Genomic DNA, 17,362 nt, shown 5'->3' with positions numbered 1-17,362 from the left:
GTTTACATAAGATAAAAAGGAAGACAATTTATATATGTTATATGTATTCTTTTGTATGTATTACTTTTGATACATACACACAATTTTAAACTTTGATATGTATAAAAATAATAAGGGTCTGAAAAGGTTTGGGAGCCTTGGGAACTGTTGGCAAATAGAGCTTTACATTTTAAAATGAATTTATTATATTTTGATTTTAAGATGAAAATTAAAGTAAAAATAAACACATATTTTAATGTATCATGCCAAATTTTGATAATTTTGAGGATCCCAAGATAATAACCCCCTCTGGTTTTTTTCTTTTTTTTTTAGACTTCCTCTCAAAGTTTACAGAAGCTGGACCTTAAGAAGGGAAGGAAGGGATTTGGTAATGTTTACTCTTTCAGAGAAGAAGGAATTTTTCCTCTTGCTGAATACGTCTATTTTGAAAATATTCCAATTAGTTAATTTACTAAAGACATAAAACAATGACAAATTACTAACCTAGTGGCTCAAAAAAGAAAAATCAAGTTGGGTATTCTAGAAGTACAGTAAATGTTGGCATATAACCCCAATATAGATATTTATTTATAAATTACATACCTGTATTATTGTACTTATATATATTATAGATACTTAAACCGTATGTAAAAACCGACATTTCTAAGGAATTTGGTAGAAACAGATCTAAGTAAAAGTTCTAATATGTTCTTCCTACCACAGGGGATGGTCTTGTACAACCCGGGAGGCTCACACAACCGCTTGAGAATCACCCTAACAACCTCACAAGAACTGCATGAAGCAGCACACAGCCAAACCTGCTAAGTGGCACTGCTGTTTCATTTGTAAACCCACTATTCGGTTATTTATTCAACCTATTTTTATTCTGAAGAAATTAATATGTCTATCAGATTTAAAGTAGATCACACCCAGTAATAGTTCAACACTTGTGTTTGCAAATAATGTAAGTGAGGATTAAAGGCGCCATCTTTGGATTTGACTTATGTTCCAGGAACTCCATATTAAAACAAAAACGAAAACGTAAGACCAAAAAAAAAAAAAAAAAAAAAAAAAAAAAAAAATCACCTTTGTGTTATTGGGTAATTGATTTTTTTAGCTTTCAAAGTAGATAAAATAAACACCTTAAAAGACTTGTCTTTAACCCAAGCTTTCTTTTATTAAAGTGTACAATTGCGGGTGCATGCCTAGAGGAATAATAGTTTGTTCCTAACAAAAGAGTCTGGATTCCACAATCTGCCTTTTGCCAGAGGCATCGTTCCCCAAAGCACACAGCTAACTGCATCTCCTGCTGTACCTGTAACAGTTTAATTGTATAAGTCAGCCTAGTCAAGCATCTCCAGCTCATGACTGGGAGACATGAAATTCATTGTCATTATTGTCCCTGTCATTTTGGATCATTATATCCTGCTGCAGAATTTTCCTCACTTCAGTGCATTTTTACCTCCAGGAGCCAGGGATTATAACTGAGGTTGGGGTGGGGGCAGGACCGTGAACTACATTTACCTCAGGGGAGCCAGAGATTAAATTGGCTTTGCTCTCTCACGAGCTGAATTCATCTATTTGTATGCTGTGAGTTGTAGGTTGGAATAAAAATGAATATTCTAGTGAAACCTGGGCTTCAATTCCCCCTTTGAAGCATGGCTGTAACCAACTTTTATTTACATTAGGAAAGCCAGTGTAATTTCTCGAAGGCTGCTATCTTCCGATGTGCATGAGGAACACTTAAGGGCGTCACCGGGTATGAAGTAACAGGCATCTCTCTCTGTCACTACCTGGGCTCTCAGAAGGAAGAATTTAAAGCTGTAATTTTGTTCTCCAATTTCATCTTACAGAAGCTTAATGGGGGTATATAATGGTTTTAAATATTTAATGATTTTTAATTGTATCTCATTTTCTGTGCATGATTTGGATGACTGAAGTCCAACTAGAATGGCACCACAGATCTTCTCTGGGAGCAGGGAGATTGGAGCAAAGTTGACAGAGGAAGAGGAAGCAAGCTTCTGAGGACACTGGCTCTCCCTCCACAGCCGGCTCACATAACCTCAGAGCCTGCCAAGCCACCCAAGCCTGTCACACCTTAACTACCTCTTGTTGACGTGGGAGAGTTGCACCAGGCCCCGCACTCGCGACGTGGAAACCCCCTTATCAGTGGCAACGGGCAAGGACAGGGTCCAGCTGCTGGCTCTCTGGTAGCAGACGGTGAGGAGCGGAGAGGAAACACCGGGACATGTCTCAGTCAGAGAACAGTGCGGTGACTATACGTTTTCTCTAACAGATTATAAAATGAAAATATAACTTGGTATGTCACCTCCTATCCCAACTTTCATCTCCTATGGATTTTACTGAGAAATTTGACATTTACTTTGTCTATCCTGAAAAACAATCACTCCTCCACATATGTGAGTTTGTTTTCCAGTGGTTAATACCAAAATATGGGAATGGCTCATACCTACGCCAAGCACAGAATAGCCACTATAATTACTTTATTTAAAAGTATGAGGTCAAAGGCACAAACTTCCAGTTATAAGATAAATAAGTTCTGGGGATGTAATGTACAGCATGATGACTATAGTTAATAATACTGTGTTGTATACTCGAAAGTTGCTAAACGCCCTCATCACAAGAAAAAAAAGCATATAACTATGTATGGTGATAGATGTTAACTAGACTTATTGTGGTGATCATTTTGCAACATACACAAATATTGAATCATAGTGTTGTACACCTGAAACCAACATAATGTTATACGTCAATTATACCTCAATTAAGAAAAGATAAAAAGAAAAAAAAGTAGGTGAAACTTATTTTACTACCTTTATGGACTTTTGTGGAGGAAAAGATTTTGCCTTAATCATGTGCAATGGTCGTCACTATTTATTTAGGATGAGCTGTTTGCATGAGTAATTAAGAACAATTTTTTAACCTTTGTACATTTTGTACTTCAGAGGGAATACCTTACAGCCCTAACATCTCAGTCTTGAAAGAATCTTAAAGATTCTCTCAGGTACTGGTCCATCCATCTTTTTTTTTTTTTTAATATGGAATGCTTCACGAATTTGCATGTCATCCTTGTGCAGGGGCCATGCTAATCTTTTCTGTATCGTTCCAATTTTAGTATATATGCTGCCAAAGTGAGAACCTATCCATCTTAATGGTGATGTTTACTAGTCTGACTGTATTTTCACACCGTTATATTTAGCTTTTCACTGGTGCTTAAGTAACTGTGTGATGTATTACTAATAAGATTATTTAGTAAGCAAAACTTCTTGTAGCTTTTAAAAGTTCATTTAATTACCTGCACCACTTTTTCATTATAATCAAGATTCTCCCAAGGTGGGAGTTATAAAAATTGTTATTTCTGTTCACTTTAAAATGGTTAATTTTATGTTATGTGAATTTCAACTCAAAAATTTATTTTTTATGTTAAAAAAAATATTTCAAGCAGCCAAATGCATTTTGAAATCATTTGGGTGACTGTTATTACAGTCTCATAATGATTATTTAAGAAGAAGAGTATTTTTTGTTGTTGCTGCTAAGAAAGGTTTATCTTATAAATTACAGTGTAAACAGTTGTAGGCTTCAGTTGCAATGGTAAATGTTTAGGAAGTATTTTTTCCTCTCTGAAATACTTGGTAGCAAGATGATGTTATTTTTCTGGTCAAGGGGCAAGTCATCCCTTCCTTCCTCTGAACACGAATTTATTGCATTTAATTCCTTTACTCTATGCTCCTTTCTACCTTATTTCCATGCTGGTATTTAATTTGCTCATCACATCATTAGGTATCACAAGAGTTGGCCCGTCTGTAAATATAGCTGTGAAACCAGAGAACTAAACTGTATTTCACATTCTTGTTTGTTTTGCATCAAGCATGACATAGTTGGGCCTGCATCATTTCAGAACAAGGTTAAAAAAGAAATTATTTATTTCCAGTGACTAGAATTATTTTTATTCCTTCTAGACGTAGGTTTCACAATCAATTTTCAAATATCATTTTGAAATTATTTTAGATAATAAGTTTAAAAATTTTCAATAATCTTGGCTAAATTCATAATTTTGCAACCTGTAACAAGCCGTAACAAGCTATACAATCCAATTCTAGACTAAAGAAGTTCTTCTTCCCCTTGATCCTAGTAGGATAATATTTCTTCTGCATTTTATGACATAGATTTCCCTTGGTTTCTCCAGGGATTGATGGAATCTTTAGAATCGATAAGAATCTATAATTTATAACAATATCAAACCAACATAAGACAGGATGTCACAAGTTCAGATATCACATCCACTAATATTCCTCTTAAGGAGATTCAAATATGCACAAGCTAAAAAAACAAATAAAAGTGAAAAATAAAAATAATTAGTGTTCAGTATATCACACGAATTAGAGAAAATGGCCAAGTACTTGAGAGAGTTTGCATGGGAAGGATTAAAATTAAAAGGCAAAGGGCACAAACACTTCCATGTCAGGAAAGGTGGGGGCCATTTGCAGAATGCTTTCTGACTCCTCCTGGACCAAAAACCTCTTTAATATAATCACCCAACAAACTACAATGGATGAACGTTAAGGGCCTGAAGCAGAGAAAGAAAATTCACAGGAAGATTGTCCTTTAACATGCAGGCTCAATCAAGGGCACCAAAAAAGTAGTTAAGTGCCTCCCCCGTGGCATTTAGATGCTGGAAGGCACTGTAAACTGTGAATTTTCTAGCTTCTAATGTTTGTCTAAGACCCTTAACATTTTTCTAATATTGTTGCTCCTAACACATCTTCTTGAGTTAGTCCCCATTGTCCCATCCGCACAGACACACTTTGCATTCATACATGAAAGCCTGACAGCTAAACTGATTCAGGACCTAACACTAAGAAGAAAGAAATGGGTGGTAGCCTTAAGGATATCCCTTATTATGAAGTATAAATACCAACGTCTCCTGGAAAAACAAAAAACAAATAAAATTTCTTCATGCTAAGAGTTAGATATCTAACACTAATTATAAAAGATCACATAATGGGGGTTAAAAAAAACAAAAACAAAACCTCACTGAGCTGTAGAGCCTAGGCTGTCCTTTGTGTCACAAAATTTCTAAGACTTTTAGAACACACACAATTATCTGTGTCCAGATATTTCCTTATAGACATCTTTGGACTATTTTCCAATTCCATTCACCCTTTAAAACTACAGTAAAAGTTGACAAACAGCGTTTCCTATGTCGCTGTGTATTGTATTGCGGTCCATCTGGAGAAACATTAAGTGGTTAGTTCCCTCAAATAAATGTGTACAAAATTATACTGTTCACACACACAAAGAATGAACACTGAACATGTGACAAATGGGTACTAGATAATGTCACTGTTAGAAAAACATCTAACAACAATAAAATAAGCAATAAAAACTGAGAGTTTGGTTTAACAGATGCAACATTCATCCAACTTCATCACATAAATTATATGTTCAAGAATTGTGTCCTGTGCAAAATACAAACATGTCAATTGCAGCCCAGTGGGCATTTTTCTCTAGGTTTATAACCCCTTGAAAATAGAGGTTTCATCTAGAAAACCTAACAGATCCTCAGCTGCTTTCAACATTATAATATGTTCATAAGGCAAGTACTCACTGGCAAACATATACCAAAATAAATGGCGTGAAGGTGGGGTCCAAATCACAATAATGGAAAACAGACCAAAGCAACCATGAGACACAAATTTGAAATCAAAGAAGAAAAGGAATGTACAAAAACAGACAATACTGAAAGCAAAACACTGTGTGGATTTTTTCAGCTTGTATTAAGGGAAATGGTGAATGTGTGTGTGCATGTGTTTGTGTGTTGTGTAAGATTAGCATTAATTAGAGTGCAAAACTATCTCATTAAGAATATACTGTAAGGGTCATGAGTGAGAGAAAAGTATCTTTTAAAAAAAAAAAAACACATACCATCATAGTAGACAATTGCTCCTACCAGTCTGTCCTTCTGGAGCATTGGGAAATGCTCAAGGGCTCTTGATTTGCTGAGGACGTAACTGCTTTTCAGGCAATTACTTCCAGCAACCAGGTCATATAGCTTGATTCCTACCCAGTAGTAAGGTAACTGCCACCACCTACAGCATAAATAGAGGAAAAGAAACAGAGTGTAACATTACAGAATGTCTCTTTAAGTTATAAGATACGTTTTATCAAGAAAAGGAAAGTATATCTAATAGTGTCCTGCAAAAGGAACAAGAGAAGTGCCTGAATGTTCTGACACCAGCCCTACTGGATTATGGATTATTACGTAAATGAATCATCTCTAAGCAGTGAGTCTCCTGACTGCATATTAGAATTTTCCGGGGAGTGTCAATAATAAATGTAGGTGCCTGGGTCTCATGTTGCTAGAGATCAATTTAACTAGACTAGGGCAAGGACCGGGGTGACTCTAATGAACACCCAGGGTAGAAAATCATTGGCTTAAGATGTCCTAAGTAATCTATGACAAAATATAGATAAAAATGGCAAAATCTGTTTCTAGGCCCCCACAACACTCATGCAGCTAACAGTTACATTATCCACTTCTCCCTGTTGCCTGCACTCTAAAGTCTGCTTCTCAGATAGCTCTAACAACATTCAGAAAATTGGGTTTAATAATTTATAATCTGACACCTCCAAACTAAATTTCAGTTTTGGTCAGCTCAGAAATTTAAAATGACACAAAATGGCTTGGGTTTGGAGTTGCTATGTGTCAGGTTCCGATTTTGCAGGAGATTCTTTCCAACTCTGCATTTCAGTCTGCAAATGACCTTCTTCTGTTCCCCAGGGCACATGGAGTTGCTCGTCTGTGGACTCCCAGAAACTGAAGTATGAAACTACTAATTACACATACAGAACATAGCCTCCTTTGCCTTTAAGATCTAACCCTTAGAGGTGGGTCAGCAGAGAGTAATTCAGGAAACGTCTCACTTTTAAATAAAACAAAGGAAAATATTTTAAAAGGATTAAAGATTAGGACCAATTAAAACTACATTAAGAAATACACATTGAGGAACTATTTCCATTAACACTGTGTTGTTCTATCGACCTCAGATAAGCTAGTATATAGATGATACCAAAAGGCTTACTTGTAAATTGGAAGCATTATAGGCAACGGAGCTGATAAATGGGGAGCAATTTCTAGTAGGTTGGCACGCTCATGAAGGGCTTCTTTTACCAACCTGTACTGAAAAGCAAAACAGAGAAAATTAGTTTGGCAGTAACAGATCATAATATTTTCAAATGGCAAATAGACACCCTGCCAACTGATTGATACACAGAAACCTCTCTACCTCTGAGCGAGGATCGCTCCCTCCTAATCAAATTTCTAATAATACATCATGCTGTCAACCTGAAAGATTTTTTAGAAACCTTAACTGTATTTGCATAGGAGAAAAACATGCTGTCAGAGTTCCCAGGTGTAAGATATTTTCCTGACTTGAGTTACAAGATTATTGTAACAATTTATCTTGCATTCTCTGCATTGTCCCTTTTCTCAGTCCCCCATAATATTTTCTCATGTAAGAGATAACAGATTGTTCAAATCCATGTTAAACGTTTCCTTCTTGCCTCCACTAGCCCGAGAGATGATACTTAGGAGTTGCACAGCATTTTATAGATTATCATTAAAAAGCTGCTGTCTTTACTCTTAGTCCATATCATCACCCCTCCTCTGAAGACTCGGCATTACTATCACCATGCTAATTTTACAAACGAGAAAACTGAGGCTCATAGAAATTGAATAAATATAAGCTGAAACACATCACAAGTCTTCTGATTCCAAACCCCATACTCTTTTCTTTACGTCCATCATGATGCCAAACAGACACGAGAGGACAGATTCAAAACTGACAATGTCAAGTTAGCGTTGCTGTGTTTTCCATGTACGAAAAGCAGATAAGGAGTTCAGCTGATTTTTCTTTTTTTTTTTTTTTCACCCCTCTGGGAAATGTCATCTTCCACACTGTCTTGGCAGTTTTCAAATGGTGGCAGACTGGACACAACAAAGTGTGACATAAAAAAAAAAGCATGACTCAGATCATCTTTTCCTTAAGAATATGTCAGTGACAATATGCAGTAGGATTGCATATCCAGTGAAGAGGATCAGTTTAATACTCCTCATGTATTACAACACAACTCTGCTGAAACTGCTTGGGAAATAGCAATTTAGTGGCCATTGGCCAAAACAAAAACAAAACCAATCACAATTGTTAAAAGGTAACACAATCAAAAGCGATTTTGTAAATCTGCTACATTGACATGCCTGTGTAGAAAAAGACCCTGACTCCCCATAAACATAAAACTACAGGAAAAACCCGGCACACCTCTCCTGAAAGACAGTCCAGCAGAATACAATAAACAGGTATTTTCAGTAGGAAGAAATGCTAAAAGCCATTAAAAAAAAACTGATTTAATTGGGTAGAAAAAAGCATAGTCGCATTTTTTGTTTAACAACCAGCATACACAATTACCTGCTCAATATCCAACTTCATGATAGCCTTCTGAAGATATCTCACACCACCATGGATCAATTTAGTGCTTCTGCTGCTGGTCCCTGATGAGAAATCATCTCTTTCTACAAGGGCTGTTTTTAGTCCTGTGTAACCAGAAAACCAAATTAACTTCTTAAATTACACAATTTGTATGTAATTCATTAAAGGCACTTCTCCAGGGTAGAGACAATCAGAAGAAAAATTACTCTGAACATGGATAAATTTGTATTCAAAGTGCAGTACACTGTCTATATTATAATGAAGAGATTTTAGTCTCTTCCTGGGGGAAAAGTCAAACCAGAACTAGAAGCATATTAAACTGTGAATGAATCACAACTAGAAGATATTACAGTGCAATTTCATGGCAGTAACATACTCTGGTGCACTCAGAGGGTCGAAGGGGAGCCCCATTTTATCCATGTAGAGTTAACTCAGTGTTGCTATGAAGCCTTCTGGAGCTCACATTCACCCCTCATCACAAGAGTCCAGACGTGCCAGCCCCTCATGTCCAGTCAACTCTAATGCATCAACTGTAAACCTAGAATAGCCCCCCATGTGCCGGGGCTCCTCTTTCTGGAGCGGTGTGAGAGTGGGTATCAATGGGAAGAGAGATTAAAGACATCAAAATTGAAGAAGAAAGGAGAGAATAACCTCTGATATTGGGGAGTTTATAGTCTAACTAAGGACAAGCAAGCACAATATTGTAGAATTACAAAGAAAATAGAAGCCAGGACAGATGAACCCAGTATAGACTATCTGTGAGTAAAGAAAGACAATATTTTTGGTAAAGGTGAGGCTGAACAAAGGCAGGTCTGTTCTAGAAATCATCCTGCTACTGCCCCTTTCTTTGAGGGGTGCAATAACTCTCTTGGGAATGAGAAACCTTTTGTTTTGTTTGTTTTCTTACAGAGACACCCCTGCCTTCTCAGAGTGGGGTAGGACCAACAGCATTATGGGTCCCATCCATTATGAGTTAGAGATGAAATCCAACACTTCAAAAGACCCAAAGCGTACATCAACACCAAGCCAGGAGGAATTTTCATGGCCTGGCCTACTCTTGGGGAATGAGAGAATGTCATACATAGAATCCAATTACAATGCGAATATGTAACTGGAGCAGTTTGGGCTCACAAAGCTCATATAAGAGAACCTGTGCATATATTCAACTCAGAGCCATTTATTACATTTAATACCAAAGGGTCGTTTTTATAACTTTTAACACTTTGAATATCGTACCCAAATGTCATCATAAAATCAGGGCAATTCCCTTGACTCAAAAGGACAAAATATTTAGAAACTGTGGAGAGAAAAGTAGAGACTTTGATTCAAGGGCAAAAACTGTTAATGCTCTAATGAACTAGCAAAATAACACAGAAATTATCAGTATCATAGACCCAGGTCACTCTTGTGAAGCATTTATGCTGGTAAAAGATCTGCAAAATTCTCAACTAGCAATGCTCAGTAAATTTAGTGCGGGATATATTAAAAACACAGAAGAGTGTATCACGTTAGTACATATTTTTTGAGCGCCTTAGTGCCAGGCAAAGTGCTGATGTTAGAAATGAAATAGGTGTGGACCAAGGTGTCAAGTAGCTCCCAGCCCAAAGACAGGCCAGTAAACAGAGCGAAGCAAAGTTTCATAGGTGCTACATTTGAAAACGCAGAGGACTCCTATCTTAAAGCGGGTTAAAAATTAAATTCAAGACATCAACCCAAAATGGCTTAGTCAAGATTACATTTGCAGTCTCTTAAGAATGCAGTCTTGGTGAGCTCTACCACCTTTTCTTAGTAAGTCCAGCACAGAGAGTTCTTCTTCCAGCACTAAAATATGCCATTTTTTCCTCAGTTGAAGATCAGATGAGGGAGTTGACTTTCAAATGGCATTTAAGAGCCAGATTATTTCAAAGACACCTCTCTTCCAATCTTGGAATCAGTCACGGCATTAAGATGCCCACACCACGAGAGGCAGGGACATAAGACTGAGACGAGGATAAGCAGCCTCCCATCCAGCCCGTGGCTCCCACTCACCAAAGGTACTCAAAGGCGGTGGGAGAAGATGTCTTAGACAGTCCTCAATTATCCCACTTCGTAGTACGTAATCCCCTACACTGGAGTGGGGGCTGGACCTACTGCCTTGCTTCTAACCAACAGAATGCAGCAACAATGATGCGAGGCCACTTCTGTGGTTAGGTTAGGAGTTTTTTAAATTGTACGTGGGGATGCAGTCTTTGAGAAAGGCTGAGTCTACAGAGGAGGATGTGTTCAAATGGATGGAAAGGAGGAGGGAGGGAGTTACCACAGGCAAAGAGCAGCTTAAGCAAGAAAAGGGCAAATGATAGAAATGGCCCAGCTTATGCGGGGTCTGATTGTCACTCAGGGGCTGGAGTGCACAGTACAGAGACTATGTGAAGGAGATCCAGTGGGAGGAACGGTAAAAAGCAGATCACAAAGGGCCTTTCATCCACACTGGGGCATCTGGACCCTGTCCTGGGGGCCACTGTTTCTCACAAGTAATGTCTGGACCTCCTCGAAAGGAAAATGCCTCCAAAACCAGGCAAGTCATGGATCAGTTTGAGAAGCAAATGCTTCATTAAAAAGTACGAGATTCGGTACCAACACCAATAAGCCAGGCCTTGAGGACGGTACTCAGTTACAAGTATCCATCTGGAGGAACAGGGGTGTGCTTGTTAATTTTTTATCATTTTCAAAAAGGAATCAAATTTATATTTTGCCAGAGGTTCTCAGATATTGTTTTGAGAGATACTACCATGCTGCCTATCAGGGAACCACCAAAATGTTTAAAGCTGAGAAATCAGGTTAATGTTCTAGAAAGATTTCTCTGATTGTGAGGGTGGAGGTGGGGCTGGAGGCACGGGACCCTCCAGAGGACCAGTGCCACACAGCATGAGGGGGGCGATGAAGACCCCAGCCTCACGAGGCACAGGACAGTACTGGAGAGTGACAAGAAGAGAGAATGTTACAGGCTTGTATTATGAGGATGGATTTTTGTTTTTCTTTCCAAAGACTGACACAGTGTGAGGCAGGGAACTACTCTAGGAACTAGCAAGCCATCTCAGGAGGATATTTCAGGATATTTAAGTGAGAGCTAACACTTTAAAGCCTCAAAACTGCTTTTGCAAGAATTGGACATTTAAAAAAGTTATTCACATGTACTTATGTGAGAAACCCTACTGAATACCAACAAAAGTTAAAATGGGCTCTTCGGTCGAAACAGGCTGTCTTTTTCTTATCCCATTATTTCTAGTGTCATATTGTCAGGCAACCCACCAGAATTTCTGAAGAGAAATGATACTGCTCCTTCCAGACCAAAAATAAAATAAAATAAAATAAAATAAAATAAAATAAAATAAAATAAAACTTTAGTCTCTAAAGTTATAGCTAAATTGATACATTAAAGTACCATGTAACCTAAAAGTACCACCAAAAGTTTTCGGAACCACACACAGAAAAATAGAAACTCTAAAAAAGAGAACATTTTAAAATGTTCAACTGTGCGTATACTAAATGTTCTGGATTTCTCGTTTTTGTTGGATGTGAATGATGGAATGAGGAAGAAGGAAAGTAATGCAAAATCAAGTCATTATTAGAAGTCAAAACTGCCCCTTCCTTAACTGATAAACTACAGCAAAGACAATGACATTTTTTAAAGCCTTATAGTGCTCTTGCACAGTTCTGTTACCCAATGTATTCTTTTCTGCTTCACCTCTCAAAAGTCCAAATTTTTTCCCCTCTAATCTGAAATTAAGATTTTTTTTTGTTAAGTATAAACCAAGGAAGTGAAGAGAGAGTGCTATTTTATTTCCTCAGAGAGAATAAACAACATTTTTAAGTGACACTCAATGCTAACATTTTGCATCATGGGTAAAATAAGTTTGAAAGTGATCAAAAATAATGTACCCAGCTCAGCCACAAAAAAGAATGAAGCAATGCCATTTGCAGCAACATAGATGGACCTAGACATTATCACACCTAGTGAAGTAAGTCACATAGAGGAAGACAAATATTACATGATATCACTTATATGCGGAAACTAAAAAAATAGTACAAATGAACTTATTTATAAAGCAGAAAGACTCACACATAGACAACAAACTTACAGTTACCAAAGGGGAAGGGAAGAGGACTAACTGGGAGTATGGGATTAACAGATGCACACTACTATATATAAAATAGATAAACAATAAGGATTTACTGCATAGCACAGGGATCTATATTCAATATCTTGTAATAAACTATAATGGAAAAAATCAAAAAAGAATATACATATATACATATAACCAAATCACTTTGCTGTGCACCTGAAAATAACAATATTGTAAATCAATTTTACTTCAATGTAAAAAAAATAACAAAGTAATAAATAATAAATAAAATAAATAATAATAATAAAAATTATGAGGCACCTAAAAAAATAATAATGCTTCAAGCAACTGTGCCTGGCTGTGCGTTTGAGGAACTGGGGAAGCTCTTTCCTCACAGTAGAAAGAATGACTTCCCCACACACCCAGCAGTGAAGGGCTGGCCTACATTTAAAATAATTCACTAAACTTGTTCAAGACTTTATGAGGAATAGATTGTTTCTTTTCTTTTCAGAAGTCACTTTTTATGGAAAACAATACATTCTATCACTGCTGAGATGAACTAGATCATTTAGGAGTGGTATGATTATTTGATTGTTTTGCTTTTATAATTGATTGCTTTTAGTAGGCATCCTCAGGAATTTCACGGCAGTGGTAAAGCATTAATATTTGGAGTGAGGCAACGCTGAAATTCCTAGGTAGAATAACAAGATTAGTTAGAGCAGAAGAAGAAAGTCAACTTGAAATCTACCTTACAGTCATCTTCAGCCCATCTCTTAGCAAGTTAAAACTGTATCTTCTGGGTGGGGGGGGGGGCACGGTGTGAACTAAACACAGCTCTTCACAGATTTGCCTTTTCTGCCCTGAGTAAGAATGTCTAGCCAGCAGGCACATCCAACTAAACCAACTCATGGATCAAGACAGTTGGATAAATATAGAGGGAGAACTACCATCTAAGGGGAGGAATGGTACGACATTTAACTTTCACAACATGAAGTAGAACAGAAGTGTATTTTAATACCTTTTACTGATTATCTTATTATGCATGCAAACATGCTCAATATAATAAATGCAGAGAAGTAAAGAGAATAAAATAAAACTCTCCTGTAATCACACCACTCAGAGATAACCACAGTTGACATTTGGGTGTTTAAATGTTCACATTTTCTGTGCATGTATATAATCACATATGCACATTTTTACCAAAAGAGGATCACATGATATATCCCACTAATTTTTTTCATTTAACATTGTTTATTGCAAACATGTCTCCATGTCAATACATATTTTCTATAATTTCATTTTTAATGTGTGACTAGTAATACATTAAATATTTACAATGATTTATTTATTCAATTCCCTATTTTTGAGCATTTGAGTTGTTTCCTACCTTCACGATCACAGTATTGCAAGATTATATTTTCATTTAAACTCTCTGCATATTTATTTCATTAGAATAAATTTTTAGCTGTGACATTAACTATTTTTAAATAGAAAGGACAGAGTAATAGCTATGAATTATCTGTCAGAGGCACCAAGGTAATAACACAAATCAAAAAGTTTAGACCCTCTGTACATTAGTACCATAAGCATAGTTATTAAAGCCACATGCCCCATGAAGGAAAAATGATGTAGTTTAAGGAAAAGGGAGTTTATCTTTCTTTAGAAAAGCTTTGGGCACTTACTTTTGGATTTCAGAGAGCCACTACCATTAATAAGAAAAGGGACTAACCCAAAGGCTGAGTATTTTGTACAAAGGATCAATTTCTCTAAAAAATAACACTCCTGTAAAGCTGTAAAGCAATCCTGGCTTGTGAATCCTCCTGATCAGGACGCCTATGATTTAAGCCTAGTATTTTCTAACAGTGAATGTTAATACTTTATAGAACTGTATAATATTGGATTGGTTATTTAATACCTATTTCTACTTTTATATTAGAAACATAAACTAGTAACGGAGATACTATGTTAATTTAGAACATATTATTAACATACATTGTGTTCCTTAAGTTCACACATGACTATGTGGGAACAAAAATGAATAAAGTCATAACATTATTTATACTAATACCATTTCAGGGGAATAAAAGTGTTGCTTTCTCTTTTTACTGTTTTATTATAAAAACAGCCAATGTTCAAAGAGAAAAGGACTATCCAAACAATATAAAAGGGTGAAAACAGAGAATAATACACTTCTGGCCTCCTAGTTACAAAACCCAGACATAACCAATTTTAACTATTAAAAATGTCCCATACATTCTACCAGAAGCTTTCTATGCTTATGAACCTGTGTACTTTTTTGCTTCAGACACAAATACAATTAGCAAATTTCTTCTTCACAACTTGTTTTTCAATTTACAATACACTTTAGCCATTTTCCCTGTAAATACTTATAAACCTCTTTTTTGATTACTGAATGAACCCAATTTATTAAACCAGACTATACTTTTTGCTACTATAAATACTGCTATAAGTAAAATTTTGACCAATATGGCATTGTAAGTTCAGCTTTGAATGCCTGTGCTTCTCCAAACACAGAAAATATTTATATATTTAACATACATATATATTACACACACACACACATGCACATGCACACACACACACATTTTAAGGCATGGTTGACTCCAGAATAAACACTTCATGGACCAGAAATGTAGCAGAAACTCCCAGCAGAGTAGTTAGGCCAAAAGCCTCTGTCTTGGTGGAACGTGGGTCTAGAAACAGGCAAAGACAACAAAGAGTTCAGTTCCTGAAGGGCAAGAGGAATACAGGTCTCCCTTGTAGGGAGAGGTGAGGAAGGCTCACTAGTGCTGGAGTGCCGGCTGAAGAGCTTCTGCTGACTGTGGTCTGGGCTGCGGACTATTTACTGGGAGATGCCCAGGAGACAGGAAGATGGACACAGCCTGGAGAGCAACACCTGGGCGAGGGCACCATCAGCTGGCTTGAGAGGATGCCCAAGATCAACACCTGGCAGGAGCCTCAGTTCGGTTCTAAGAAAAGTCTCTGATGGGACTTGAAGGTGGCAGCAATTATATCTATAGAGTTTAAGGTACAGAAACAGAGAGTGATGAAAAACTGACTTAATACGGAGGAAAGGAAGGAAGGAAATGAAGCAAAGTTAAAAAAAAAAAAGACATAAAGTAAAAAGTACAAAATAAAAGCACATGGCATCAAAATAAATGGAGATGGACCAAACTTACTTATTGAAAGACAGATTCTGCCTATTAAGAGTAAAAAAAAAAATTACAAAAAAGCAAGGAAGAAGTTCATTAAATGCTTTAAAGGAAAAAGAGTAAAAATAAAAGAATCCAGTTTTATGTGTTTAATCATAGACATAGTAAAACAAAAGGCTATAGAAAAGTTGAAAACAATATGAAACAGACCCTACCTGATATGTTATTTTTCCAATCTCAAATGTGTTTATTATATTTCTGCCATAGATAATTTTTAATTTTTATGAAATTAAACAGGATTTTTCAGAAGGAAAATGGCTTTATTGGTGTCATGTTTAAAAACATCTTTCCGATTCCAATTTTTTAAAATTTACATATACTTTCTTATAATAGGTTTGTGGTGCTTTATTGTTAAATCCTCAATCCACATGGAGTATAATAAACAGAATATATATATGTAAAATTTCAGAAAGTGAATACTCCATCACTTATTAAACAACCAATGATGACAGATATGAAATGCTGCCTTTATCATATTTTAAATTTTATGTATTTAGATCTATTTCTAGAGTCTTATTTTTGTTCCACTGATCTCTCTACTCCTTTAGCAAACTATTTTAATTAAAGTAGGTTTAGAATATATGTCAATATCTGACAGAGCTCCATCTCGTTTATCACCATTTTTTTCAAAATTAGCCTAGTAACTTTCAAAGGATTATTTTTCCAGATAACTTTGGCAGTTTCTCAAATCCTCCCCACCCTGCTCCTGTCAAAGACAATCACTATAATGTAATCACTAAATTACATTAACTTTCCAGATTAATTTTAGTAGCAATTTGCAACCTAGTCTAATTAGCAGTGTCCAGCAAATAGTACACTTTCATCTGCTGCACTTCTGTCCTGGAATAGGATTTTCTCTACATACATGACAGGAACGGGGTGGCAGTGGAAGGGGGTGAGGGATGGAGAGCTGTAATTCCCAGAACACACTATCTTCCATAACTCTTGCTTTTCTGCAATGCACACACCTCCTCTCCTTCACAAACCTTTACTTATGTAGAAGAGTGTCATTGTTATCCTCCATTTATGTCTGAGAAACTTGAAGCTCTCTGTAAGGTTAAGACACTTGTCGAAGGTCATGGAGCTAGAAAGTGATGAAGCTGATTTGATCCCACTTCGTTCTAATTTCATAGCCCATCCTTACTCGCTATGCTATACTTACTGCCTTAGACTTAAAGGAACTGCAGTGAGAATTCAGGAATTACTAGGCAGGCACCATTCATAAACTAAAAGTATATACACATTTTTAAACAAGAGAACTACAATGAATGTTTTCTTCCAGCAAGAGGCAGCCTTCTCTGGAATTTGAATTGAAGCCATAAAGGTTAAGTTTGTAAATCAGGTTTTAAACCAAAAATGTACAAGGTGATCCCTGATAGATACAGGTAAAGTCACATAAAAGAACAAAAAGAACTGAAAAAAAACCATCCTGAAACCGCCCCAGGGAGTGACTGTATCTGTCAGATTCTCTTCACTCCAGCTCTCTTTGGGGGCAAAGTGCCTATCACTGCATTTCAAGGCTGTGCTTCTGCCCAGGGAC

General features: G+C 36.6%; 1 protein-coding gene and 1 non-coding gene across 8 annotated transcripts in view; both read right to left on the bottom strand.

Annotated features, from left to right (window-relative positions):
• Positions 1–17,362, bottom strand: part of GPD2 (glycerol-3-phosphate dehydrogenase 2) — a 193,343-nt gene that overhangs the window by 61,597 nt on the left and 114,384 nt on the right. For all 7 annotated transcript variants that reach the window (XM_064484791.1, XM_031451426.2, XM_031451427.2 and 4 more), the window contains exons 4-6: positions 8,466–8,590; positions 7,083–7,180; positions 5,926–6,089 (exon numbers count right to left, since the gene is read on the bottom strand). In XM_064484791.1, coding sequence (XP_064340861.1) covers positions 5,926–6,089; positions 7,083–7,180; positions 8,466–8,590 — 387 coding nt within the window. The remainder of the gene's footprint in view (positions 1–5,925; positions 6,090–7,082; positions 7,181–8,465; positions 8,591–17,362) is intronic.
• LOC116153199 (U6 spliceosomal RNA) lies at positions 3,033–3,139 on the bottom strand. Its single transcript, XR_004136987.1, has one exon. It is a non-coding gene; the product is annotated as a U6 spliceosomal RNA (small nuclear RNA).

The sequence above is a fragment of the Camelus dromedarius genome, chromosome 4 (assembly GCF_036321535.1).
Source record: "Camelus dromedarius isolate mCamDro1 chromosome 4, mCamDro1.pat, whole genome shotgun sequence".
Classification (NCBI taxonomy): domain Eukaryota; kingdom Metazoa; phylum Chordata; class Mammalia; order Artiodactyla; family Camelidae; genus Camelus; species Camelus dromedarius.
Note: the sequence above shows the minus strand (reverse complement) of the source record. Positions and strands in the feature narration are given on the sequence as shown.